The 24,963-nt window shown below is 59.9% G+C and overlaps 5 protein-coding genes across 5 annotated transcripts; 3 read left to right on the top strand and 2 right to left on the bottom strand.

Annotated features, from left to right (window-relative positions):
- The first annotated feature begins 2,752 nt into the window (after nt 1-2,752).
- PLTP (phospholipid transfer protein) lies at nt 2,753-8,781 on the top strand. Its single transcript, XM_023939789.2, has 16 exons — nt 2,753-4,646; nt 5,351-5,466; nt 5,652-5,751; nt 5,824-5,952; nt 6,084-6,239; nt 6,376-6,439; nt 6,609-6,672; nt 6,789-6,880; nt 7,018-7,194; nt 7,323-7,382; nt 7,468-7,629; nt 7,800-7,867; nt 7,943-7,985; nt 8,139-8,202; nt 8,276-8,352; nt 8,446-8,781. Exons 2-16 carry the CDS (start codon nt 5,358-5,360, stop codon nt 8,584-8,586), a joined length of 1,506 nt encoding a protein of 501 aa, XP_023795557.2. The 5' UTR covers nt 2,753-4,646; nt 5,351-5,357; the 3' UTR covers nt 8,587-8,781.
- A 313-nt stretch (nt 8,782-9,094) lies between these two features.
- On the bottom strand, nt 9,095-13,451 carry CTSA (cathepsin A). Its single transcript, XM_086852921.1, has 15 exons — nt 13,280-13,451; nt 12,913-13,073; nt 12,730-12,841; nt 12,562-12,612; nt 12,197-12,283; nt 11,940-12,095; nt 11,545-11,636; nt 11,162-11,246; nt 10,956-11,047; nt 10,672-10,750; nt 10,385-10,533; nt 10,238-10,313; nt 10,044-10,133; nt 9,821-9,922; nt 9,095-9,687 (listed from the first exon to the last, which is right to left on the bottom strand). The coding sequence occupies exons 2-15, from the start codon at nt 13,071-13,073 to the stop codon at nt 9,604-9,606; spliced, it is 1,416 nt and encodes a 471-aa protein (XP_086709047.1). The 5' UTR covers nt 13,280-13,451; the 3' UTR covers nt 9,095-9,603.
- Nucleotides 13,452-13,968: 517 nt separating this feature from the next.
- On the top strand, nt 13,969-16,318 carry NEURL2 (neuralized E3 ubiquitin protein ligase 2). The gene is made up of 2 exons (XM_023939850.2): nt 13,969-14,644; nt 15,967-16,318. Exons 1-2 carry the CDS (start codon nt 13,969-13,971, stop codon nt 16,080-16,082), a joined length of 792 nt encoding a protein of 263 aa, XP_023795618.2. The 3' UTR covers nt 16,083-16,318.
- Nucleotides 16,319-17,036: 718 nt separating this feature from the next.
- ZSWIM1 (zinc finger SWIM-type containing 1) lies at nt 17,037-21,624 on the bottom strand. The gene is given in 5 exon segments (XM_086853413.1): nt 17,037-20,145; nt 20,178-20,256; nt 20,258-21,103; nt 21,206-21,432; nt 21,541-21,624. Coding segments are annotated over 4 exon segments (1,668 nt in total). The 5' UTR covers nt 21,379-21,432; nt 21,541-21,624; the 3' UTR covers nt 17,037-19,575.
- Nucleotides 21,531-24,614, top strand: ACOT8 (acyl-CoA thioesterase 8). The gene is made up of 7 exons (XM_086852922.1): nt 21,531-21,677; nt 22,247-22,533; nt 22,616-22,752; nt 22,975-23,200; nt 23,450-23,607; nt 23,954-24,145; nt 24,244-24,614. Exons 2-7 carry the CDS (start codon nt 22,316-22,318, stop codon nt 24,360-24,362), a joined length of 1,050 nt encoding a protein of 349 aa, XP_086709048.1. The 5' UTR covers nt 21,531-21,677; nt 22,247-22,315; the 3' UTR covers nt 24,363-24,614.
- The last annotated feature ends 349 nt before the right edge of the window (nt 24,615-24,963 follow it).

Raw genomic sequence — 24,963 nt, 5'->3', positions numbered from 1 at the left:
TAATCAACTCACACACACATAACTACACATTATTTTAACAAAAGGCTTTAATTAAAAAAAAAAATCTGCTATATAAAAAGTAGCCCTGGAGGTTCACTAACAACTTCTGTGGTGCAGAAAACCACAGGCTGGGAGACAGGAGCTCCTAAATTATTACCCTCTGCATGTCCCAGGCCAACACGTCCTAGTCCTAGTCCCAGGCCCACAAGCAGGGCCTCAGCCAGCTGTTTTGGCCCTTGCTGCTCTTCATCTGCATAACAAGAGTTATGCAAAAGAAGGTCTGTTGGAACAATAAAGCTCCTCTTAATCATAATTTAATGTTGCCAGCTGGAGAGAAACAGCCAGGCTTTTCCGCTCTTAGTCACCACTCTTCCCCTGGGGAAGTTTCTGAAACAGCGCTGCAGATTGCTCTTCTCTGGCAGCCCGAAACACATTGGCAATGAACTGGGGGGAAACAAGGCATTTTACATAATTCCCAGCTACCTCAGACACTTAACTCTATTCAGGCTTTAAAGACACCCGACAGCACACACCAGCAGTCAGGGCAGCAGCAGCACAATACTGTGCACAGTGTGCTCCTCACCTGAGCAGCACAGGACCTGGCAGGAAGAGCCATGTACAGGAGCTCTCCAATAAAAACCTCTGTATTTTTTTATTTTTTTTTTTACTAAGTCACTTGGATTTGAAGCCTTTGCTGCCCTTCTCTGGGCATAAAGGCCAGTGGCTATTTCAGCAGAACAGAATGGCGGGAGCAAACAGCAGTCAAGAGTGAGTGGGCAGTAACTCAGCTGCCCACAGCATTCACTGAGATCAGCATTGAGGAGCTCAACACCTTCAGTCCCTCGGAAGATGTTTCCATCCTTCCAAGCAGGGTACACAAGGGAAGGTGTGGGACACTGTGGAGTTTGGGTCTCTGCTCCAGAGCAAGCAGGTAACAAACACACCGTGCCTGCTGAAGTGTGTAGGACACAACTGGGGACCTTTAATGGCCTCAGCAGTAAGCATTGTGCAATCTCACACTCCTTCCTGAACTCCAACCCCACCATGTCCTTGCAGTCACTTCACAAAAGTGCCAAGGTGAGCTGGGCCAGTGGCAGCAGCTCAGGCTTGTGTCAGCCCATGGGTACAGGGACCCCAGAGACCGTGGGCCTGGGGAGCATGGGGAACTTGTGAAGGATGTTTAGTCCCTCCTCCTCAAACTAAAGCTACACTTGCACACGCAGCTGCTGCTGTGTCCTGCATGTTACACAGAGCACAGGCTGCAGTGAACTGGTGTGTACTGGGGGGACCAGAGCTTCCAAAGTGATGAATGTCAGAATTCACAGACAGCGCTGGGCACAGAGCCCTGGCCAGCTTGGATGGCACATGCCAGCTCCAGTGACCTGCCAGTGTTTTTCACCACCCATTGCTCAAAAGAGCTGTCAAATAGGGTCACTGGCTCTGCCTTCTCCCATTTATGGATAAACTGGAATGGTAGAAGTAGCCAAGAAGCTTTATCACTTGATCAGTGTTAACAAGTACTAAATCCAAGTACCCTTAAGGTCTGGGAAAAGGAAACAGCCAAACTAACAGGAATCCTGGCAGAAGCCACTCTACTTTTATGTAACTACACTGGGACTTAGACAGTGACAGGGATCCAGAGGAAGCATTTTATGGTGATTACGGTATGTTTTTATACACCATGGCAATGCATACAGTGCTTCACAAACACGGTACAACGCTGTCCCTGCCCAGAGAGCTTACAACCTAGAGCAGCAGCACAACCAGAGACCACAGCGAGTGGTAAGGAGACACAAAATAAAGAAGTACAGCAAACAGGACCGGTATTTGTTTCCATTTCACCGAGGTAGAATTTTGTACAAGACAACAGCAAATGCAGACAAAGGAGATCAGCGACAGCCCCCCGGGACAACTCCGCGACTCTCCCCCATCCCAGAACCACGGCTGCTCCAGAAGGCTGAGAGCCAGGTCACCGCCTCCCCATCGGTACCCATTCCTTCCCCGAGCGCCCGCCGGCAGGCCCGGAGCTGAGCAGCGCAGCGCTCCCGGGGCAGCACGGGCACTGGGGACCGGGGCACCGTGTCTGCGCGGGGAAGCGGACGGGAACCTCCTGGGGCTGCCCTGCCGGCGGCGAAGACGGCACGGAGCTCCTCGGCGCGACGGGCCGGGGCCGGCGGGCGGCCACGAGCGCCCAGCGAGTGCGGAGAGGAGGCGGCGACGGCGACAACTCTGCAGTCTGGCCGGGAGCGGTCCGGGGGCGCGGCCTAAGCGGGGCGGCGGCCGGCCGGGCGGGTACTTACGGTGGCGGGCTGCCTGGCAGGACGCGTGGCCGTCGCTCCGTGCTCGCCGCTGGCGCGCCGGGGCCGCATCCTCATAGCGGGGCGTCCCGCGCCTGGCCCGCGGGGGCGGCTGCGGAGACAGGAGCCCGTTACGGCGCCGCGGGGAGGGGCCGCGGGACGCGCAGGCGCGGCGGGGGCGCGGCGGCGGGAGCGCGGCGGCAGTGGCGGCCGCGCTCTAAGATGGCGGCCGCGGGCCTGCGCCGCCTCCTCTCCGCCGCCGCTGCCCGCCCCCGCCGCCTCCTCCTGCACGGCGGGCCGCGGCCACGCGGTTGCGCCGCTTACCTGGGCGTGAGGCCAGGGGCTGCAGGCACCGGGCACCGCTGCGTCCGCCACCGCCGCCGCCCCACCTCCGCCTTGCCCGCCCCGCCGCCGCCATCTTGCGCCGGGGCCGCGGGTGTGGAGCGCATGCGCGAAGCAGAGCCCGCGCTTGGGGGAATTACATGGCGCGTGCGCAAAGGCTGCGCGGTCACCCCGCCCGCCCGGAGCCATCTTTGTGGCGGGCACCGCCCCGCGGTGGGTGCGGCGCGGTCGCGGTCCCGCCCGCGCTGTCCCGGAGCCGCTTAGTGCGGACCGGGCCCGCCCTCTCACTCGCCGCGGGCGGTTCCCGGCACTGGCAGGGTGCGGCCGCAGCGGTCGCAACCAAAGGGGCTTTGAAGAGCGGCGGCGCCGGGGTGGGGCGGCGGCCGGGGCGGGGGGGCTGCATTGATGTGCGGGCGCGGGGCTTCCGCCGCCCGCTGGGCACAGCGGTTGTTCCTGCTGCGCTCCAGCCCGGGCCGGGCCTGGCAGCCACTGCCTGTCGTGGCGGTCCCTCGGGCGCACCGCTGATACGTCCGTCCCCACACAATTAGCGTGGCCATTCCCTGGCCCGCGGATCCCGGCGCCAGGCAGTGAGGGACGCGGTGCAGCGCAGGGCACAGCCGGGTGATCGCTGGGGTCGCTCCCGCGGCCCGTGGCTGCTGCTGCTGGACGTGGAAGGAGAACACGGCTGTTACTGGGGGTCCCTGTGGGCCACAGGACCCCCTCGCAGCCTTCGTGTTCTGTCGCATCCATCTAGCAGAGCACCCGTCCTGCCTCGGCCCCACCTCCCCGGGCAGCCGATGGCTGGTGCTTGCCCACGTCCCCTGGTGAAGATGGGCTGGGGAAACCGCGGGGCCTCTCCTGCCCTCTTCTTCTGGGATATCCCCGCTGCCCAGCTTTACAAGGGGTTTCCCATCGCCCGGCGTCCTGCCCTCTGCTCCGGGATCACCGGGTCAGTTTAATGAGTTAACGCTGGCGCAGCAGTTCTGGAGGGATAAGTGCTGTGTAAGCACTGAGTCTCCCGTTTTGGGCTTCCAGCAGCCCGGCTCTGCTGCCCAGAGCACCGATAACCGCCCGGGGCACAAGGGGCCGGCTCAGACCGACCCCTGGGGGCAGAGGGGACTCTGCGAAGGGACAGTGAAACTCCAGCCTTGGAGCGAGGCAGCTCAAGTGGCCGAGGGGGTGGTGAGGGCAGGGGCAGACTCTCGGCATGGCTCGGCCAGGAAGGATTTTCGGGAAGGAGCCCCGGGCTGAGGAGCTGCCCATCTTTCCCGTGACGGGAGCAGGACGGTGGCATGGGTCCGGCAGTGCCCATCTCAGTGCTGTGACCCTGGCAGCCAAGGTGCCGCTAACACACGGGGCAAGGCCATCCAAAGGCCCGTCCTGCAGAACCACTGCTGCCTGCCTTGGGGTCGGGGCAGAGCCTGTGGAGGCAGTCCTGAGGGTCCACAACCTCGGCAGCTTCTCTGCTCAGGTTCACGTTACAGATGGGCATAAACCAGCCCTAAGCAGCACCCCCGGCCTGGGGCTGCGGGGTTTGCACTGAAGCTGGGATAGCCCAGCACTGGCAGAAGCTTCATAACGCAGATTGGGGGTCCCCCGCACCCCAGGCCCTCCCGGACGCCGTTTGCACATGTGCCCCTCGCACGGCGGTGCCGGAGAGATCCACGGCCGTGGCTGCGTGTGCAGGACGCGGGGAGCGGTGTTTTCGGGGGAAGGAGGGCTTCGTGTCCATCCTGGAGCTGGGGTGGCCAGGAGAGCCGCTGTCTGTGCCGGTGCTGGCAGCCAGCCGGGCTCGGCGGGACACAGACCTGCATCCTCCCCGTCCGTCCGTCCGTCCCGCTGTCTCCTCCCAGCTGTGAGCCCGCAAGGAGTGGCAGCTGGGGGCTATATAAAGGCAGGGAAACCTCAGCCAGCTCAAAAGAAAGTCTTGGATCTTGTGTTCTCCCTTCCTCCTGCCTTCACGTGATTCAGCTTTCCCCACGCCGGGAGCCGAGGACAAGCCTCGCTGTAAGTAGCCGAGCCGAGCCGGCATTGTGTAGGGGAACCCCCCAGCCTCTGGGCACCACGGTGGCTCCGGGCCCCGGGGAGGGGGTCCCACATCCTCTCCCTTCAGAGAAATGGGGGAAGCTATTGGGGGGCCCCGTCCCATCCCACAGCCTCGCATGGAGCTCCGCCTGTTGCTGCGGGATGGACAGGTTCCAGCTCCCATCTCAAACCAGCCTGGGGGCTGGCGGCACATCTCGGGGGGTGCTGTGAGGGTTGTGGGACGGCCCCACGGGCGAGGTTTCGCTCCTCTGCGAAGTGCTGGGGCTCCCCGCTGCAGCAGCACACATGGGGCTGGCGCCTGTCCCTGCGGTTTGGGGAGTGGGCTGTGTTCAGGGCGGGGGGAGCGCTGCAGTGCGTGTTCACAGATGTGGGACCCTCGGGCTCCACAGGACCAGTGCTGGGGCTAGTGCATAGAAACCTGCGGTGGGGACCGTGCCCCTCATGGGCTGCTGGTCCAGAGGTTTCGGGCAAAGGCGACCTGGGCAGCACTGGGGGGTTTCAGGGAGAACAGTGGAGCGGTGGGGTGTTCCTTGGAGCTATCCCCTGCCGCAGGCAGGCTGGGTAGTAGCTGCTTCCCTTCCAGTGGGTCCCCCAGGCCTGTCCGTGCTGATACCCGTGCATGTCCTCAGGCCAGTCTGTAAGTACCCGCTGCTCTCTGCCTCCAGGTACGAGATGGCTGCCGGCAGCTGCCTCCTTCTCCTCCTGCTGCCCTCGTTGGTCATAGCCTTGCACAGCTCTCCGGGCTGTAAGATCCGGATTACTTCCAAGGGACTGGACCTGGGTAAGGGGCCAGCCAGGATCTCTCAGCCTGGGAAAGAGGGACGTTAGGCACCCTCCTGGGGTCTGTGCTTGTGCAGGGTTCTGCCTGCACTGCTCCACCATGGGGCAGCCAGAGAGGAGTGGGGGCTGTCAGGGGCCATGCTGCCGGCAGGGCACGTCCCAGCCCAGCCTCGTTCTTCCCTGCAGTGAAGCAGGAGGGGCTGCGCTTTGTGGAACAGGAGCTGCAGAACATCACAGTGTCAGACCTGCATGGAAATGAGGGACAGTTCCAGTACAACATCAGCCAGTGAGTGCTGCCTGCTGCCCGCAGCTTCTCAAGTCCATCTGTCCATCTAACCACCCTGTTTCCTCCCTGCAGAGTCAAGGTGACAGACCTGCAGCTGGCCTTTGCGGACCTGAACTTTCAGCCCCAGCAGCACCTTGTCTTCAACATCAACAATGCTTCCATCAGCCTACGCTTCCGCAGGCAGCTGCTCTACTGGTTCTTGTGAGCTGCCTCCCTTCCTGCTGCTCTGGGTGCTAGCCCACCCCACAGCTGTGTTGGGTGCCACAGATGCCTTGCTGTCCTGCAGCTGGCAGGAGCTGTGTGCTCCTCTCATCTGCTTTACTGATTTCCAGCTACGACATTGGGTCCATCAATGCGTCTGCGGATGGTGTCCACATCTACACAGTGCTGCAGTTGGCCAAGGATGAGGCTGGGCGCCTCAAGATCTCCAATATGACCTGCAATGCCTCCATAGCCAGAATGCATGCTGGCTTTTCTGGCACTCTCAGGTACATCTGACCCCTCTGCCTGTCTCCTTGACCCCCTTCCCACACCCTCAGTGCTTCCTCAGCCCAGCTGTGAGCTGAAATAGGCACAGAGCCACAGGGAGAACAGGCAGTGCCGAACAACTCTTGTGTCCTCCAGGAAGGTCTATGAGTTCTTGAGCACCTTCATCGTCACAGGGATGCGCTTCCTCCTCAGCCAGCAGGTACAGCTGAATGTAGAGGAGAGGGGCTGTGGGCTGTTAGGGCTCTGCCCTTTGTGTGTGGGAGAGGGCAGAGTTTTATCCTGCCTGTCTGCTGGGCCTTGTCCTGCCTCTGCAGCTCCTCATCAAGTCCCAGGAGTGATTCCCATCAGCCTGGCTCCTTGCCTTGCAGATCTGCCCATCCCTGGAGCATGCCAGCATGGTGCTGCTGAACTCTTTGCTGGACACAGTGCCAGGTGTGTGTTGCCCTGGGAAAGGGACTGGGTCCCATTCACTGTGGGGCAGACAGGGCTGGGCATCAGGCTGCTAGGCAGCTCCAGGCTAAGTCACACCAGCATATCTTCCCTGGCAGTGAGGAACTATGTGGATGAGCACGTTGGGATTGACTACTCCCTCCTACGGGATCCATCCATCTCCACTGACACCCTTGACCTCGACTTCAAGGTGAACACTGGGTCCTGCCTTGCTGGTCCTTCCCCATCCCTGTGGGAAAGGCTGTGCCAGCAGGCAGGTTTGGCTTTATGGAGCAGGTGAGGTGGGCTGCCCTGTGGCTGTGGGAACCTCTCCTGCTCTTGGTCTAGGGCATGTTCTTCCCTCGGGTGAGAGAGGACCAGGAGCTGGAGAACCACGCGGTGGAGCCGGTGATTAAGGAGACTGAACGCATGGTTTATGTTGCCTTCTCTGAATATTTCTTCGACTCAGCCATGCACTCGTACTTCCAGGCAGGAGTGCTGACCATAGAGCTCCAGGGGGAGAAGGTAAGGAGCACCTGACACTCAGAGGGGTGGGCTGTGTCACAGAGCAAAGGAGTGCCATCCAGGGAGCAGCTTTGCTGGGACCTGCAGGAGCAGCTTGCTTCTCCTCCAATGGTTTGTGCTCCCCACAGGTGCCCAAGGACCTGGAGGTTTTGCTGAGAGCCACATTCTTTGGAACAATCTTCATGCTGGTAAGGAGCCCCTGGACAGGGTGGAAGGCAAGGCAGAGCACAGCCCTGCCTTGCTCCCAGCTTCCAGCTCATCTGCCTTCCCCAGAGCCCTTCTGTGGATGCTCCGCTGCGGCTCGTGCTGCAGGTCTCTGCTCCTCCCCGCTGCATCATCAAACCCTCAGGGACCTCAGTCTCTGTCTCTGCTTTCCTGAACATCTCACTGGTGCCCCCGGACCGTCCTCCTGTCCAGCTCTCCAGCATGGCCATGGTAAGGAGGGAGCTGGGGTTCCTTGTGCAGTCACCCCAGTGTATATGGGAGCAGTGTCCCCCATCCTGTGTTGTAAGGTAGATGTCACCAAGCAGAGGGACACTGGACCTGTGGGATGAGCTGGCCTGTTTGTCCTCTGCCTGCTGTGAGTCAGCTCTCTCCCTCCCCAGGAAACCAAGCTGAGTGCCAAGGTATTTCTACAAGGGAAGGCATTGCGTGTGCAGCTGGACCTAAGACGGTATGGCTGGGGTCCCACAGGGGCATGGGGAGAGTCCCCTCCAGACCCTGCTCACAGCTGCTTCCTTCTGTCCAGGTTTCGCATCTATTCCAAGCAGTCAGCGCTGGAGTCACTTGCGGTGAGAGCATGGTGATGGCCTGGGAACCCTTACACCCAGCCACAGCGTAGGGTGGGCTGGGGAGAGGCTGTCCATGCAGGATCCCCACCTACAGCCCTCCTTAACCTGGCTGGTAGCTCTGCCACTACACTGACCCGAGCTCTTTTCCTGCAGCTGTTCTCACTGCAGGCCCCACTGAAGACCCTGCTGCAACTGACCATCATGCCCATCATTAACGGTAGGCATCATTGCTCCCACTCAACTGGTAGCGTAAGCAGGGGCTCAGCCTCATCCCATCTCCCTCTCTGCAGAGAGGACAAAGAAGGGGGTGCAGATCCCACTGCCTGAAGGCATGGACTTCACCAGGGAGGTGGTCACCAATCATGCGGTATGTGGTGGGATGGGACAGCCTGTGCCTCCATGTCCTGCTGGGAAGGGAATTGTCATCTCCAGCCTTGCACTGACCCTCTTCCCTCTGCAGGGATTCCTCACAGTGGGAGCTGATCTCCACTTCTCCAAGGGGCTTCGGGAGGTGATTGAGAAATACCGCCCAGTGCCAACTGCTTCTGCCTACTCCAGCTCCCAGCCCACAGAGCCCAGCCTGGACCCCAGCTCACTCTAGCCCTCCTCCCTGGACCAAGGGCAGATCCTGGGCTGGACCCATAGACTGTAGGTAGGAAGCAGCTTCCCTGGTACCACCAGCACATTGTCAGGGCTTCCAGGCCCTGGTGGGGCGCAGCAAGGTGGAGAGGGTGCTCTGGGAACCCCTGCTGCACCCCTGCTCATTACACTAATAAACCACCTGACTCCAACCACATAGCCTTGTTGCTTGGAGGACATTGTCCATGCTGGGGTACATGGTGAGGAGATGGAAAGGAGGCAGCTAATGCTGCCCAGCTTAGGTCCTTGGGAGCAGACACAGCTTAGTGCAATGCCAGAGGGCTCAGAGTGACTGTGCTGCTACCACTTAGGTGGGTCCTTTGTTTCCAGGAGGAAGGGACCCCTGCAGACAGGGCATAGCTCACAGCCCAGGGCTCCCTGGCACAGAGCATTGGCACTCACCGGTGCTCCTCAGAGAGCAGAGGAAAGCGAAGCAGGAGCTGGCACAAAGGTGCGAGAAGGAGCAGAACCACCTTGGTCAGAGTTTATTGCAAGTTCCTGAAGCACTGCGTGCCCTAGCAGTGGGATTGTTGTGGTAGTGGTGGTAAGTCTCCTTCAGTGGGAGCAGAGGTGGTGGGAGCCAAGGTAGAGGTGAACAGGACCCAGGTGCCCCCTGCTGCCGCTCCTCGGCCTGCCCAGGCCGTGTGCATGTGGGTCTGAGAGGAAGTGCTGGGGACTGCTCTCTGCCTGGGAGGGAAGCAGCTGCTGCTGCAGACAGGGAGGAGGCAAGACAGGAAGCCACAAGGGGGGAAGTGGCTGCAGCAGGTGCACAATGCCTCTCCTGCAAGGACAAGAGTCCTTGAGCCCATGCCCCCCACCCATAGCAGGCAGCCCTGTCCAGCCAGGGGGGAAGGCTGCAGGCATGACACATCCATGGTGTAGCCGAGCAGCAATGAGGACAGGCTCTGCAAGGTGCCAGCGACGAGGGCAGGTGGGGTGGTGAGAGCAGCTGGAGCACCAGGCACTATCTCTGCAGCTCTTAGTAAGGCTGGTTCTTAATGAAGCGGCAGAACATGGTGAAGGCAGCAAGCGGCCGGTCAGTGGGCACCATGTGGCCAGCTCCCTGTAGGAAAGGGGCAGTGGTTGTCAGTGTGGCTGGGGTGCTGCCACAGCCCAGCTGACACCACCCTACCCTGACTGGAGCCTTGGTGTCCAGCACACCCAGCCACAGCCCCATCCCTGGCCCCCAGCCCTACCTTGACAGTGAGGAAAGCAATGTTGGTGAATTCCTTCACAAAGCCACCGATCTGGTTCTCACCGTTTTCAGTGTAGAGCCAGGGCCGACGAGCCACCTGCACCTGGGAGTAGCAGCAGAGTCTTCAGCACCTGTGGCTGGCCCTGGCCATGCTCCTGCCACATCCAGGTACAGCAAATAGCCCAGAGCCAGTGACTGGCATGGCCTGGGCCCTGCCCATTTACCTTCTGGCACAGGGAATCCACAAACCACTCATCCCCAAGAAAGTTGCAAGCCATGTCTACGTCCCCATTGTACACCAGGATCCGGTATTTCTGTGTAGCAGACAAGAGGGTGAGCTGTTGGCAGGGCAGCAGCCCCAGCCAGGTAGGATGAGCTGGCAGAAACACTCCCAGTCTGTGGGCTCCCCTGCACACACCGTGGTTCCAAGCAGCTTGAGGTACTGCTCATTCATCTGCATGTACAGGCGCTTGTAGCTGCGGTTCACGTCAAAGCTGTGAAGGAAACATTGGCATCATGTCTGCTCATTCTCAGAGTCGTCCCTCCCTGTCCACAGCTTGCTCACCTGCACACCTGCCACTCTGGGGCCTCAGGGGAGATGTGCAGAGCCTTCCGCACCTCGGGGGAGTTCAGATACATGCTAGGGGCTGTGGAGTTGGTACAGGGTGGGTCCATCCGGACCTTCTTTCGGGCTACTGGCATCCGGAACAAGTTCTGGGAGAGTTGTGAGAGTCACTGTCACAGCAGCACCTGCCCCATGGAACAGCTGCTTTCTGCCCCTCTTGCCCACAACAGCACAACCGGCTGAACAGAGGCTGCTCACAGCCCAGCAGCACGAGCACCGCTGCTCACCTGCCGCCAGGAGAACCTCAGGGGCATCCGGATGAAGGAGTTTCCCAGGTCATGTGTGATGAGATAATCACCCTCGTACCTGTAGCCAGAGTGAGTATGAGGACAGACTGAAAACCCTGGAGAACAAAGGCTAAGGGCTCTCCTGGGGGCAGTCCTCAGCAGCAGCCACACACCATGCATTTGTCCCAGAGGGGCACTCTGCCCAGCCCACCATGTCCCTCTGTGCCAGTGCAACCAAAGCGAGCTGGTGCCTATAGAACCGTCTTCCCTGGGGCCACTCTTACCTCATGCTCCCTGGGACACCGCCATCGCATGGGGCATAGAGGTTGTAAATATTGAGGCCAGACTCTTCTACAATCTGAATCATCTCCCCCATCTGCAAGGAGCCGTAAGAAGGGTTTGTGACTTAGCAGGATCCTTGTGGAACTGTGGCCCCACTGAGAGCCAGGCACATGTTGTTCAGCACATGTATAGGCTCTGGTTCCCTCACCTTGAGTGTGCAGTTCAGGTTGGAGTTGTCATGGAAGTTGCATTTCCCCTGGGAGCAGCAGAACTCCTGAAGGTCTTTCCACAGCCTGCAGGCAGAGACCAGGACTACTTGGGCCAGGTGGCAACACTGACCTGACAGCTGCTCTGCAGCTCTCTGCCCAGTGGCCACAAAGCACACAGCTTAGTCCCGTGCCCTCTTTACCCCACAAACAAATGCACCCATGGGAGCTGCCTGGGACAAGGAGCCACAGCCCAGCTGCTGGCCCAGGGCAGGCTAGGTGCTGCCCTTGTCTCAGTACCACCCACCCAGACAGCCCCAGCCTCAGCTGTGCACCCATCCTGCTTGCACAGGGATGGCACAACCAACATTCCCTCTGCTCTTACTCAGTCCCCAGCAGCCCGTGGTAATAGGCAAAGTAAACCAGGGAGTTGTCATTGATCTCATAAGATGAGAGGCCGTTTCCCACAGCGATTCCCTGCGAGGCAAGAAGAAAACAACCCTGTTGTGTTCCAGCTCCCCGCGGGGCGGTCACAGCACAGCAGCCACAGGCAGGAAGCAGATGTGGAACTGTTTACTCTGCAGAGGGAACAGGGAGGGTTGGGGGTGCCTGAGGACGCTGCCCCGGCAGCAGGGACAGACACGTCCACCAGCAGTTGCTGCCAGAACCCCAGGAAGAGATGAAAGGCTGCAGGGCCAGGCGTGCCCTACATCCTGGCTGGTCCCACCCTGGCTGTGCCAAGCCCTCTGCTCCCCAGCTAGGCAGAGCCAAGCTGCCCACCTTCAGGTTGAGGCTGGGGTCCTGCATCACCCACTCTGCCAGTGTGGGAATGTAGACCCCTCCATAGCTCTCCCCTGTGAGGAACAGATCATTCTTGGAGTACTCGGGGAAGAGCCGGAGGAAGTCCTTCAGTGCCAGGTAGTTGTTGTGAGCAACCTGCAGGGAGAAGGTGGCATGGTCGCGTGGTGAGGCTGTACTCTATGCCCAGGAGAGGGCAGGCAGGGGAGCAGGGCTCTCCCTACACCCCAGTCACTCGCCTCTGTGTCATTTGTGGCATACTTCTTGTCATCAGAATATGAGAAGCCGACACCAGCAGGAGACTCCACATAGAGGATGTTGGCAATCTGCGAGGACAGCAGAGGAGCCAGCAATCAGGGGAGACCATCTGGCTCAGTGGGGCCAAGGGCTGCTGGCCCCACCCATGGTAGCACCCACAGGAGTATGGCCCGCCCTAGAGCTGTGCTGGGGTGGCCACATTCCTGTGCTGCTCAACAGCAGACTCGAGAGGAGGGTGTGTTGGGTGGGAGGGGAGCGGCGGAAGGGTCGGCTCCACGGAGAGGGCAGGAGGAACTCGCTCAGGGCCACCCCATCTTGAAGCCACGAAGGGAAGCAGTGCCTGTACCTTGTTCCATGCGTACTCATTGTACTTCAGTGTGACCCCATCGGGCTGGATCTGAGGAAGAAGGTGGTGACTTTGGGCAAAGCAGGGCAGGACACAGCGGGATGGCTCGTGCCACGCAGCCGGTCATCCCCTAAGTCCTTGAGCCACGGGATAGCAGTGACTACTAACCAGGAAGGGGCCATGCTCCTTCAGGAAGCCCTCCATGGAGCTGCAGCCAGGGCCCCCGTTCAGCCACAGCACCAGGGGGCTGCTCTGGGGATTGCTCTGGGCCTCCACGAACCTGCGGACGTACAGCTGTGAGTGCCCGCTGCCAGCCGGTGCCCCCCCATCGCCAGGCGCAGTCCCACGTACCAGTAGTGCAGGTATTTGCCCGGCCCGGCGCAGAGGTAGCCCGAGAAGTGGCGGAAGGAGGGCTGCTTTGACAGCCCGGGCAGGTACGTCACCTCATGGTCCGGGGGGGCGGCCCGGCACAACCCCAGCAGCAACAGCGACGACAGCAACACTGGCCCCATCTGCGGCGGGCGGAAGGGACGGTCAGGGCGCCGCCGGCCAGGAACGGCCGCGGCAGCGCTCCGCGAGCGCCCCGGCCCGGCTGCCCCGGCCCGGCCCCCCACTCGGGGCTGCTCCCAGCCCGGCACAATCGGCTCCCCTGGCGCGGCTCCCGGTCCCTCCAGCCCATCCCCCCGGTCCCGTCCCGGTGCCCCCCGGTCCCGCTGACCGCGGCCGCTCCCGGCGCGGCGCTCGCAGGCGGCGGTCACGGCGGGCACATGACACGCGCCCATATGACCTGCGGCGCTCACGTGAGCGGGGCGGGGCCCGGCGGCGCCCAATCAGCGCCCCGGGGGCGGCCGGTCCCGCCCCGGCCCCGCCCGCGCACGTGGGAGCGGCCCGGGACCGGGACCGGGCCCGGGACCGTGCGGGGGGCACCGATGGAGCCCCCGCACCCCAGCGGGGCAGCCGGCGGGCACTGCCGGGCACCACCGGTTACAGCTGGGTGTCGGGCACTGCTGGGTATAGCCGGTATGGCTGGGTACCACCGGCCACTACCTCCGGCCGGTGGGGAACACCAGCTGGTGCCACCCAGCACCGCTGGGTAAAGCCGGGCATCACCGTGTGATGACCACTGGCCACTGCTGGCTATAGCTGGAATCACTGTGCACCTCTGGACACTGCTGAACAGCATGGGCACAGCCAGGCACTCCGGCCCAGGTGGCATCACTGGGCAGTCCATTGTGAAATGTCTGTGGGTCTGGTTTGGGCCTGGTTGTACCCAGCAGCCACTTCCCCCCCACAACCTCCCCCATGGCACTAGGACCCCCCTTGAGCTCTCTGCTTGTCCCTCCCAGCCGGGCTGTCACCACCTCACAGCAGCTGTGACAGGGACAGTTAAAAATAGCTCTGGCCGCAATGGCTGCCCGGTGCCGGCTTGCTGCACGCTTCCACCACATCCACGGCACCAACATCCGCCTGGATGCCTCACACACGCACGCCACACGGGTGGAGAGCTTCGCCAACGGGCTTTGCTTCAGCCAGGAGCCTCTGGCACCTGGGCAGATATTCCTGGTGGAGATTGAGGAGAAGGAGCTGGGCTGGTGCGGGCACTTGCGTGTGGGACTGACAGCCCATGATCCCCAGAGCCTGGAGGTAGTACCTGAGTACTCGCTGCCGGACCTGGTCAACATGGGAGACACCTGGGTGTTCGCCATCACCCGGAATCACAACCGTGTGGTGGTGGAGGGGGAGGAGGTGCAGGCACGGGGGCGGCCCTGGGAGCCCTTCCTGCTGATCCAGCGGGTGCGGATCCCCCGTGACACGCTGGTGGGGCGCAGCCGGCCCAGCCGCTACAGCCACATCCTGGATGACCTGTACAAGATGAATGTGCTGCCCGCGACCGCCCGGCGCAGCCGCATCGGGGTGCTGTACGCCCCGCAGCCCGATGGCACCGCCGACATGCACATCATCATCAACGGCGAGGACATGGGGCCGAGTGCCAGGGGCCTGCCCACCACCCGCCCGCTCTACGCCGTCATTGACGTCTTTGCCTCCACCAAGAGTGTCCGAGTCATCCCAGTGGATTATGGCTGTAGGTACCTGTGCCCCTCCCTGTGGCACATGCTGCGTGGGCCGGGAGTGGGGATGCTCTGGTGGGGTCATCCCATAGTCGCCAACAGTAGGAAGGTGCCACTGGGCAGAGGGACACAGGAGGTGAGAGGGCACAGGAAAGCCTCTGGTCCTTGTGGAGCACAGGCAAGATCCACAATACCGCTGCTGGGCAGTGTCTGATGAAAGCTCTGCCACAGGCACTGTGCTGGAGCCAGGGGAGAGACCCTCAGCAGCAGCAGCAGCAGTCAGGCGGAGCCCCCCTGGCCATCCTTCCCAGAGTGATGGGGTTGGGTGTTTAGGGCCGTCCCAGAGCTGTGAGGCCTCACTGTGCCCAGCCTTGCCTACCGCACGTGGCAGGCAGAGTCAACCAAGATCCTGCTCTGGCATCAAAACATCTGCCTACATACATCAAGGCTCAGCACACTGTGCCCACGCACCTGCCGCGTGCCCCAGACACGGTGTTCCATGGGCAGACACCCTGTGATGCCTGGGCATTATCCCGCGTCCCTTGGTTTGCTGGGAGGGACCAGGCTAATGAGTGCTAATTAGAACCATACTGGAAAAATGAGGACATGGATCAGGTGAGACAGAGCCAGAAGAAGAGCTACAGTCAGAGTACTGGCTGCCCCCAGCACTGGGAGACACTGCTTCATATACTGGTGTCATATACTGGTGTCAAGAGCAGCTGCTTCTGTCCCAAGGCTAGAAGCTGGTATTCTCCCTGGTGAAACACCTGAGGGGAGTGCTGCCTGCAGCAGACAGTACCCACACTGCTGAGCTACTCATGGCTCCAGGAAGTGGTATCACAGGAGCAGGAACCAGACAGATTCTGTGCAGGTGCCCAAGGAGATGGTTCTCATGGTGGTCTGCCCCAAAGGCATGGCAGGTGCTGTCTCTGCAGGCAGTAGAGCCCCAGCCTGTAGACACTCACCCAGCAGCCTAGTGCTGGGGCCAGTGCAGGCAGACCAAGGGAGTGTGATGGAAAAGGAGTGCAGCAGAGAGGTGCTTGACAGCTGCCAGAGAAAGAAATGCAAACCAGGCACATTCACACACAGCTTGGGCACATAACTGTCTCTCAACCTTTCTCCTAATAACTTTGCTGCCTGGGGCCCTTTAGCTTCCAGCCCTGCTGGAGCAGCCTGGCACCAGCCCCCGCACAGCCAGTTCAAACCCACGGCAGGATGATGCCACAGAACTCACCCTTGAACCACAGTGCCTCTGAGCTCTTCCAGCTCCTCCACCCCTCTGTGCTCAGCCTCACTGCTGACTTGCCTAGCTCAGGTACTCTCTGTTCTCTTCCAGTTCCTTCCCTGCAGACGCTGTGCCGGCTGGTTATCCAGAAACACATCGTGCACCGCCTGGCCATTGATGGCCTGGACTTGCCCCCACTACTCAAGAGCTTCTGCCAACATGAGTGAGGTATTGAGGGTGCTGCTGGGCTGCCCCCCATCAACAGCCCCGCAGCGATGGCTACCCAGCAGGCTCTGTGCCCCTCCCTGCCCACTCACCCAAGTATGTGCCATTGAAGGGCTGATGTGAGAGCAGGGCAAAGTGGGGTTGGGATTTTCTCCAAATTGACGTTGTGGCATGCCCAGAGCACGGGCAGGAGGATTTATGTGGGTCAGAGAGAGCAATAAAGTGCTTCCAGACAAGACTCTGTCAAAGGAGGCTTGGGGAGCTGGGACCCCCCCACCCTGTGCTTCAGCAACCCCTCGTGGGAGCAGTTCCCCCACCAGTGAGGAAGGGAGCACAGGCCACAGCCCTGTGGGGTTCAGGACGTGTCCTCGGCCCCAGAAATACACTGGGACTGTCTGGGAGGATCAGAGCAAGTACTGGGGTGGGTGAAACGTGGGAGGGCACAGCACTGCACTCACGTGGAGGTAAATTACAGCTGGATGCTCATCCTGGCTGGGCAGTTTCACTCTTGGGAAAGATGTTTACCCAGAGAACGATGAGTTATTTCCTGTGTGTTCAGCTTGGAGGGGGACGGGTCAGATGCTGGAGCACCCAGGCAGCAGTGCTGGCAGCAGCCTTTGCTTGGGCACGTGTCTGTGGTCACAGAGCCAGTCACAGTGACCTGGTGCAGGGCGCAGCCATCCTGACTTGGAGCTCCATGCCCTCAGCTCCGTGCCCTCAGCCAGACCCCTCAACTCCTGGCAGGTGGGATTGGCAGCTGGCATCCTGCAGTGCCAGGCCGGAGGGGAGGCAGGGTGGCAGCTGTGCAGAGGAACAGGCTGGAGGAGAGAGGTCTCCTAAAATGAGAGGGGTGCCCACAGGAGCCAAAAAGATAGCGAAGGGGTGGGCAAAGCCTTCCAGGCTTCCTCCACAGCACAACCAAAGGGGAAACAAGCATCTCTAAGCTTACACAAAGGTGTTTTAAAGAAACATGATGCTATATTTAGTCGGAGACTCGATAGTATCAGATCATGTTACAAAACTCTTGCTCAAAGGAAATCCCCAGCCCGCAACTATGGCCAACTTCATCAACATCAAAGTGTTAATGAAGGAATTGCTAAATGGGGAAAACATGGACAGTGACCAAACCACAGAAATGGAGCAAGCTTTCTGACATTCTCTGCTATGTCTCAACAACAGGCTGGGAGCTGCTGGGGCTGGAGCTCATCTGGCTGCGATGGGGCTGGGGAACTCACCCACTCCAGAGCAGCACCCACAGTCCAGGGCGTTTACTCTCCAGGCTGTTTTCCCTCCCCCAGCCTTGCACGAAGCCTTTGCTCTCACCTCCCTGCAGTGTTGTCTGCCCGGCAGTGACCCCCGCACACGAGGGCGGGTTCCTCTTGAGGAATTGAGAGCAGCTGCTGCAACCAGACAAACAACAGCCCTGCTTTATAATGGGTTGCAGCACAGTGGGATTGCAGGGATTCAGGAGCTGCCACCTCGGGCACCACGGTGGGACAAGACCACCGACAATTGAGGAGCACTGCCTAAAGCCCTGCCTGATTCCCCATTCCCTGTTCTCTGGGAAGGGAGGGGTGGCTGCAGCTGGCACAGGGACAGACTCAGCTCCCAAACAACACAAGGGTGATTTATTGGCTCTGTTGCACAACCTCACAGCTGGATGCTGCAAGGACCTGCGGGTGCTGGCCACAGATGAAATAGTTTTGTCACATGTTTTTGTACCTAGATCCTACAAATCTATGGGGCCTTATGGGATTAATTTGAGAAACCACAAAGAGCTGGCTGATGTCATCACAAAGACTCTCGATGATTTTGAACAGTTTTGGTTATCTGGAGAGGTCCCAAATGACGGGAAGCTGGGAAATGATGTCCCGATTTCAAAGAAGGGCAAGAAGGAAAACCCTGGAAACTACAGGCCTGTCAGTCTCACTTCAGTGCCCAGTAAAATCATGGAAAAGATCATTCTGGCAGGTATTGAAAAACACCTGGAGGAGAACATAGTCACCAGCTGCAGCCAGCACATCCTCATGAGGGGAAAGTTCTACTTATTGAACATGATTTTCTTCTTCAGCAGGGTAACCCACCTAATTGATCAAGGAAAGCCAGTAGATTTAATGTTTTTGGGCTTCAGCAAAGCTTTTGATACTGTCTGTCCCAGTATTCTTTCGGACAAAGTGTCCAGCTTGCAGCTGAATAATCCTGTTACACAATGGGTGAGCAACTGGCTCACAGGTTGGGCACAGAGTTATAGTGAATGGGGTGACATCAGGCTGGTGTCCAGTCACTGGAGGGGTTCCACAGGGCTCCATCATTGACCCAATTCTCTTCAACATCTTCATTAACGACTTGGACTCAGGACTTGAAGGAATTCTAAGTAATATAATAATGTTTAGTGCTGATGACACTAAACTGGGAGGAGCTGTCAACTCCACTGAGGGCAGAGAGGCCCCGCTGAGAGACTTCAACAAATTGGAGAGATGGGCAATCACCATCCATGTGAAGTTTAACAAGAGCAAGTGACAGATTCTGCACCTTGTACAGGGCAACCCTGGTTGTATATATAGACAGGGGAACAAGCAGCTGAAGACCAGCAACTGTGGAAAGGGACCTGGGAGTCCTGGTTGATGGCAAGTTGAATATGAGTCAGCAGTGTCCTGGCAGCTGGGAGGGCCAGTCATGTCCTGGGGTGTATCAGGCACAGCACCACCAGCAAGGGAGGGGATTGTCCTGCCCTGCTCTGGTGCAGCCTCACCTCAAGTCCTGGGGGCAGTTTTGGCACCACAATATAAAAATGACATTGAGCTATTAGTGTTCAAAAGATGCCACAAGGATGGTGATGGGACTGGAGGCAAAGTTTATGAGGAATAGTTGAGGTAACTTGGTCTGTTCAGCCTGGAGAAGAGGAAACTGAGGGAAGACCTCATTGTGGTCTTCAACATCTTTATGAGAGGAAGCAGAAGGGCAGGTACTGATCACTGTCATGACCAGTGACAGAACTCGAGGAAATGGTATAAAGTTGAGTCAGGAGAGATTGAGATAGGATATCAGAAAGAGGTTTTTCACCTAAAGGGTGGCTGAGCACTGGAACAGGCTCCCATGGGCAGTGGCCATGGCATCAAGCCTGTTCAGGTATTATCTGGACTCAGGAAGTATCTCTCAGGCACATGGTGGGATTTTTGTGGTGTCCTGCACAGGACTGGGCGTTGGACACGATCCCAATGGGTCCCTTCCAACTCAGCAGATTCTATGATACCAGCACCTCCCACATCACACCACCCAGAGCTGGCTCCTGGCCACAGATGCTAGCCAGGTCAGTGACTGTTACACTGCCTGTGGGATCAGGAGCTCCCAATCCAGTTCCTCTGCTGCCCTGTGCAAGAAGTGACACACACTCAGCAGATCAAGGACCCAAACTGCCCCTTCCACACCGAGGAAATGGCAGGCTGGGGGGGAATGAAGGTGCAAGACAGTGGAAGCACCCAGCTCAGCTCCCACTCAGTGCTGGAGCTTGACTTCAATGGGGGGCCTGATCCAGCTGTAAGCCAGCTCCCAGAGTCCTGTGCTCAAAGTCCTCACTACCGTGGTGGGGAGCTGGCTGATCTCTGCTGTAAGGAAGGACACCACCAGGCATTTATCCAAAGACTTGTTCCAGGAGCTCTTTAGGACCTGCAAGAGGCCATCAACACTGTCTAACCCGGCCTGATGGGCATCACATCCCCTCTCCCATGGTCTACTGAGCATCTCCCTCTGCAAGAGCTTCCTGTTTGAATTCAGCACAGCCAAGGTGTGCCAGCAGGGCAGTTGGAAGGCATGGTTGAAGTGGCAAGTGTAGCTACTTGGGCCTTCCTGGAAGATGCCCACAGGGTGAGCATCCTCCAGGATATGTAAACTGAGCATGTCCTACCTGGTGCCAGTCAACTGCCTGGACTTCCAAACCACTGCCAGCTCACTCAGACACAGCCTGGCAGCAGTCTCTGTGTAAATGCCGCTCAAAGACTGCCTGATGCCGTCTTCAGTCCTTTGGGTAATCTAATCCTCACTGTTACCCTCTGAGGTTTCTGTGGTCTCCAGTTTTAACACAAGATACAGTATCTAACAGGGACTGAGCTTGCTGGCTCACTCTGGAGAAGAGCATGAGATGTTTCAGGCTGACACTGAAGGGCTTCAGAGAGCTGGTGGACTCCAGGGAACAATCACACAACTCTCAATAGCTGCAAGAGAAGCTGACACAGGCTGCTGCTTCTGCTGAGCTGCTGCCATAGCAGGAGAAGCCTGGCCAGAACTCTGGGATGTGTTACCCTGACACACCAGAGGGGCAAGAGGTGAGTCTGAAATAGGCAGACTTTGGGGAGCTGCCTGAGCAGCACAGTGATCAGGATGGGGAGCAGAGAGCATCATGGCATCAGGTGGGATCTTAGAAACACACTCTTTGTAGTGCTGAGCCAAGGTGGTGATGCAGCTCTCCAGAGAGAGCCCAGCACTGAAAATCTGACCTAACCTTTGGATGACAATCTCCAGCTCCATTAAGATGTCGCTGCTCTCTCCCCTCAGCTGCCTTCTGTCCGTGGCCCAGATCCCATCCTCGAGTAGCCAGTGAAGGTGGAGCTGAGGCAGCAAGTCCAGCCTGATGAGGTCTCTCAGGACGATGAGCAGCTCCTGCTGGCGGCTCTCTGTGCCTGCACCCATAGCTTTCCTGGCGGCGATCACAACCAACCACTCGGTGCGGTGCTCCAGGCACAGCTGCTGCAGCCACTTGCAGAGGGGGAACACGGAGAGCTGCAACGCGGCCGCCGGGAGGGCGCGGGCCAGCTCCGGGCTGTCGCTCCCGGCGGGGACATCGCGGCACGCTGCGGTCCCTGCCGCGCTCCGCCGCCGCCTCCCCCGCCCGTGCCCGTGCCCGCGCGGTGTGGCCTCGCACGGCACTGCCCGCCACGGCTGGACCGGAGCGCTCGGGCGCCGCCCGCAGCGCCCGCTCTGCATCGCACCCGGCCCGGGACGCCGGGAGTGCCCCTCGGTGCGGCCGCTACCCAGAGAGACGTGAGGACACCGGCTCCTGCCTGGCTGCCTCACCCTCCTTCAGCTGCTCCCCATTACTCTGCAGCAGCTCGAGGCTCAGCGACTGGACTCTGATGTCCCTCTCTTCAGCAACAAGTACACCGCTCTCCGCCCTCGCTCCTTGCTCTCCACGAGGAAGGTGTCGAGGACTTGTCCTCCCTTGCCCGGCGCCCGGTGTAGGAAAAGACTGAGCAACTGCTTGAAGAAGCACTTCATCACATTGGTGTGGAAGCTGATACCCATGTGTTTGTGTCTTTATCCCTAAACTGCACGGCTCTGCAGCTCTGGAGGAGCAGGCTAGAACATGACAAGAAAAGTTTCAAGGAAGGAGGTTAAATTGTATTTTAAGAAGGTAAGTTATATTTTAAAAGGGCAAAGGGAGCAGTTGCGTAAGTAGTGAGTGACCTTGCAGCCTTTGTGCACACAAGCAGATCCACCAGCTAGGATGGAAACAGGGTCACTACAGCCGCTTGGAGAAGCGAAGGCCGGGGAATCAAGTGCTCCCTGAGGGAAACCTGGTATCACCTTCCCACTGCAGTGAGGTAAGGACAGCTGGAGAATGCTGCAGATGCCGACGCTTGCGAGTCTTGAGCTGAAAAAGGCAGGAGCTGTACAGTGAACACAGCGCGTCAGAGGCACAGCTGGCAGTGCCCCGGTACCGGGGCATCACACTACCGGGATCAGCCCGGTGATCAAAGCCAGGTACGGGACAGGGCCTGTGCCCCGGGGCTGGGCCCAAGCGGTGTCCTCACGGGGCCTGGCGGTGCTACACCAGGGGACCCGGCCCTACCACAGGGGCTGCCGCGAGCTGCAGCCGGACGCGGCGGGCGGGCCTTACCTGACGTCCTGGCGGACAGCGGTGCCGTGCTGCCGGTTAGTGGCTGCGCACCGCGACGCAGCTCTGCAGGCCGTAGAGGCAGCCCTTGTAGGCGAGGAAGCGCGCGCATGGCGAGGGATGGGCACGGGGGGACGCCCGGACACTCTCCGCCCGGCCGTCAGCTCCGCTGCCCCAGGACCGGCCCAAGCCCACCCCGCCATCTCCGTTAAACCAGCCGGGCACCGCCCTCGCCTTGATATTGACCAATCAGAGCCGTCTTCTTCCGATTGACAGGAGGCAAACCAACCAGCCCAGAGCATCTTCAGAAGACAAGGGTGACTGACAGCTCTACCGTCCAATCACATGGCGGTCTTCGCCCCGCGGATGGGCGGTGCTTCCTGGTCCGCCGTGCGGGTCGGGTCGCGGTGCCGGTCCGAGCTCGCGGAGGTGATGGCGGCTCCAGGCGGCGCCGGTGAGGCTGGAGCGGGGCGGGGATCCGGGCCGCCGCCGCCCGGGGACCTGCGCAGCGTACTGATCACCAGTGTGCTGAATCTGGAGCGGCTGGAGGTCGACCTCTTCAGGTGCGCGTGGATGCCGGGGCAGCGGGACCGGGCCGCTTCCTCCTCCGCCGCCACCCTCACCGCGGCCGCCTTCTCCCCGCAGGGGCCGGCACCACTGGGTACCCGCCACGCAGCACCTCTTCGGCGGGCAGATCGTGGGGCAGGCGCTGGTGGCGGCAGCCCATGCCGTGAGCCGCGACGAGCAGGTGCACTCTCTGCACTGCTACTTCGTGCGGACAGGTGCGCCCGGGGAACCGGGGAACCGGGCGGCGGGGACGGGGTGCAGGGCTTCGGGAGAGGCCCGGCAGTGTCTCAGACGAGAGGGAAGTTCGCAGGAGTGAGGAGGCGCCGTCATCCCGGTCCCAGCAAAATAGGGAGGGTGTGAGTGGCGCTGCGGGGCAGGTTTCGGCTGTGCGTGGTGTGCCGTGGCCCAGCCGGCAGAACGTCCCTTTCCTGTCCCAGGGGACCCCAAGGTGCCGGTGCTGTACGAGGTGGAGCGGACCCGTACAGGGAAGAGTTTCTCTGTTCGTTCCGTAAAGGCCATCCAGCACGGACAGCCGATCTTCACCTGCCAGGCCTCCTTCCAGCTCTCCCAGGGAAGCCCAGTGCAGCACCAGTTCACCATGCCGACCGTGCCACCCCCCGAGGAGCTTCTGACACAGGAGGAGCTCATCCAGAAGTTCCTGCAGTGAGTAGTGGGGTGGAAGGGACACGCTGGGGACGCTCCTTGCTGCCTGGGGCATAGGGAGATGTGGGAGAGGACTGTGAGGAATTCTCCAGTATACCTGGGAGGGAAACAGAGGAGCAGGACATGACAGGAGCTGTGCTGCTCTAGTCTCTGTGTGCCCCTGGGTCCCTGAGCTGGAGCTGCTGCCAGTAGGATGTGATCCAACCTGCCTATCTGGTGTTAACCTTGCTTCTTTGTTCCGGGCTGCAGGAATCCTAATGTGGCTGAGAGATACAGGAAGCATCTCACCAAGATCCAAGCTCAGGATGTGCCGATTGACATTAAACCTGTGAACCCACCAGATATATTCAGCTCAGAGCCACAAGAGCCGAAGCAGCTCTTCTGGGTGCGAGCACGAGGCTACATAGGTGGGTCCCGCTGGGTCCAGGTGCCTCCCAATCCAAGGGCATAAGCACCAGCTCACACTGTGGAGCACTGTTGCAACAGAGTGGGCTGGTAGGGCTGTGATTAGGGGGCTGCCTGCGCCCCAGCCTGGGCACTTCAAGGCTGTAATACAGGTGTGGGTGCAGAGGTGATGCCGTGACCCACGCCGGGGCATGGCATGGCAAAGAGAATAAGTCTGGAAGAATCTCAGCTGTGCTTGGCAGCTGCCTCCAGGGCAGCGGAGCCCTGGGGCTCTGCCTTGTGCTGCGCTGCCCCAGGCGTGTCCCACGGGCCCCCGCCCGTGGACGGGCAGCACTGGTTGCTCTGCAGGGGAGACTGACATGAAGGTGCATTGCTGTGTGGCCGCCTACATCTCTGACTACGCCTTCCTGGGCACGGCCCTGCTCCCGCATCGGCAGTACCACGTCAAGTTCATGGTGTCCCTTGACCATTCCATGTGGTTCCATGCGCCCTTCAGAGCTGACCACTGGATGCTGTACGAGTGTGAGAGCCCCTGGGCTGGTAAGTCCTTAGTGCGTTTTTGGGAGACCTTCATGGCCAAGGCCAGCCCTGCCTGTCCTGGGGACACTGGGCTGCAGTCTGACAGTTGCTCTCTGCAGGTAGGTGCCGCGGCTTGGTGCAGGGACGGCTGTGGCGCAGGGATGGGGTCCTGGCTGTCACCTGTGCACAGGAAGGTGTCATCAGGGTGGAACAGACACCAAACCAGAGCAAGCTCTAGCTGAGGAGACCCTATAGCTGGGGCTCAGGCATGCCTAGGGAGGGACCCTGAGATCAAGAAAGGACCTCGAAAGGAACAGGAAGGAGACCAGGTGGGACCAAGGACTGCAGGAGGTCCTGGTGCCAGAGGTGTTTTCGACAGACTGTGACCAACAAAGCATCACTGCAACCAGCTGCTAGCTGCACAGCATGTAACTGCACACTGCCATCAGCTATCCTTCACCCACCTTAAAATAAAGCTGTTGGGTGAAGAGCTGGACTCTGTCCCTGGAGTTTGTCCCCTTGCATCTGTGACTGTGCTTACTCGAGGACAGGCAGTGCCAGGAGCACAGTGCCAGGATCAGCTCTGCCCCCGTGGCAGGCTGGGCCACAGGAGGGGAAGGTGCTACTTCGGCACACGTTGCTTCCTCTTCTCACTTCTGTACTGCTTGTGCCCTGGCTCCTCAGTTGCTGCTTCTGCTTGTCCTTGGGCTCCTTCCCAGGACTGGGCTTGGGCTTGGGCCTGGCTGGGTGCCGGGAAAAGAAGATGAGGCAACTCCCACCTCTGTGTGGAAGCTTGAGCCTCCCACTGATGGTGCCCTAGGGTAGTGGGGCTGAACAGA

Source organism: Cyanistes caeruleus, chromosome 16 (genome assembly GCF_971803275.1).
Source record: "Cyanistes caeruleus chromosome 16, bCyaCae1.hap1.1, whole genome shotgun sequence".
Taxonomy (NCBI): domain Eukaryota; kingdom Metazoa; phylum Chordata; class Aves; order Passeriformes; family Paridae; genus Cyanistes; species Cyanistes caeruleus.
This window is presented reverse-complemented; position numbering and strand designations above follow the sequence as displayed.

Coding starts and splice junctions, on each gene's coding strand:
- PLTP (XM_023939789.2), top strand. CDS start 5,358: ATGGCTGCCGGCAGCTGCCTCCTTCTCCTCCTGCTGCCCTCGTTGGTC. Junction 5,467..5,651: donor TTCCAAGGGACTGGACCTGG/GTAAGGGGCCAG, acceptor TCTTCCCTGCAG/TGAAGCAGGAGGGGCTGCGC. Junction 6,240..6,375: donor GGCTTTTCTGGCACTCTCAG/GTACATCTGACC, acceptor TGTGTCCTCCAG/GAAGGTCTATGAGTTCTTGA.
- ACOT8 (XM_086852922.1), top strand. CDS start 22,316: ATGGCGGTCTTCGCCCCGCGGATGGGCGGTGCTTCCTGGTCCGCCGTG. Junction 22,534..22,615: donor CTGGAGGTCGACCTCTTCAG/GTGCGCGTGGAT, acceptor TTCTCCCCGCAG/GGGCCGGCACCACTGGGTAC. Junction 23,608..23,953: donor GCGAGCACGAGGCTACATAG/GTGGGTCCCGCT, acceptor GTTGCTCTGCAG/GGGAGACTGACATGAAGGTG.
- NEURL2 (XM_023939850.2), top strand. CDS start 13,969: ATGGCTGCCCGGTGCCGGCTTGCTGCACGCTTCCACCACATCCACGGC. Junction 14,645..15,966: donor CATCCCAGTGGATTATGGCT/GTAGGTACCTGT, acceptor GTTCTCTTCCAG/TTCCTTCCCTGCAGACGCTG.
- CTSA (XM_086852921.1), bottom strand. CDS start 13,073: ATGGGGCCAGTGTTGCTGTCGTCGCTGTTGCTGCTGGGGTTGTGCCGG. Junction 12,842..12,912: donor GGCAAATACCTGCACTACTG/GTACGTGGGACT, acceptor GTACGTCCGCAG/GTTCGTGGAGGCCCAGAGCA. Junction 9,923..10,043: donor TGGATTCCCTGTGCCAGAAG/GTAAATGGGCAG, acceptor TGCTACTCCCAG/GTGCAGGTGGCTCGTCGGCC.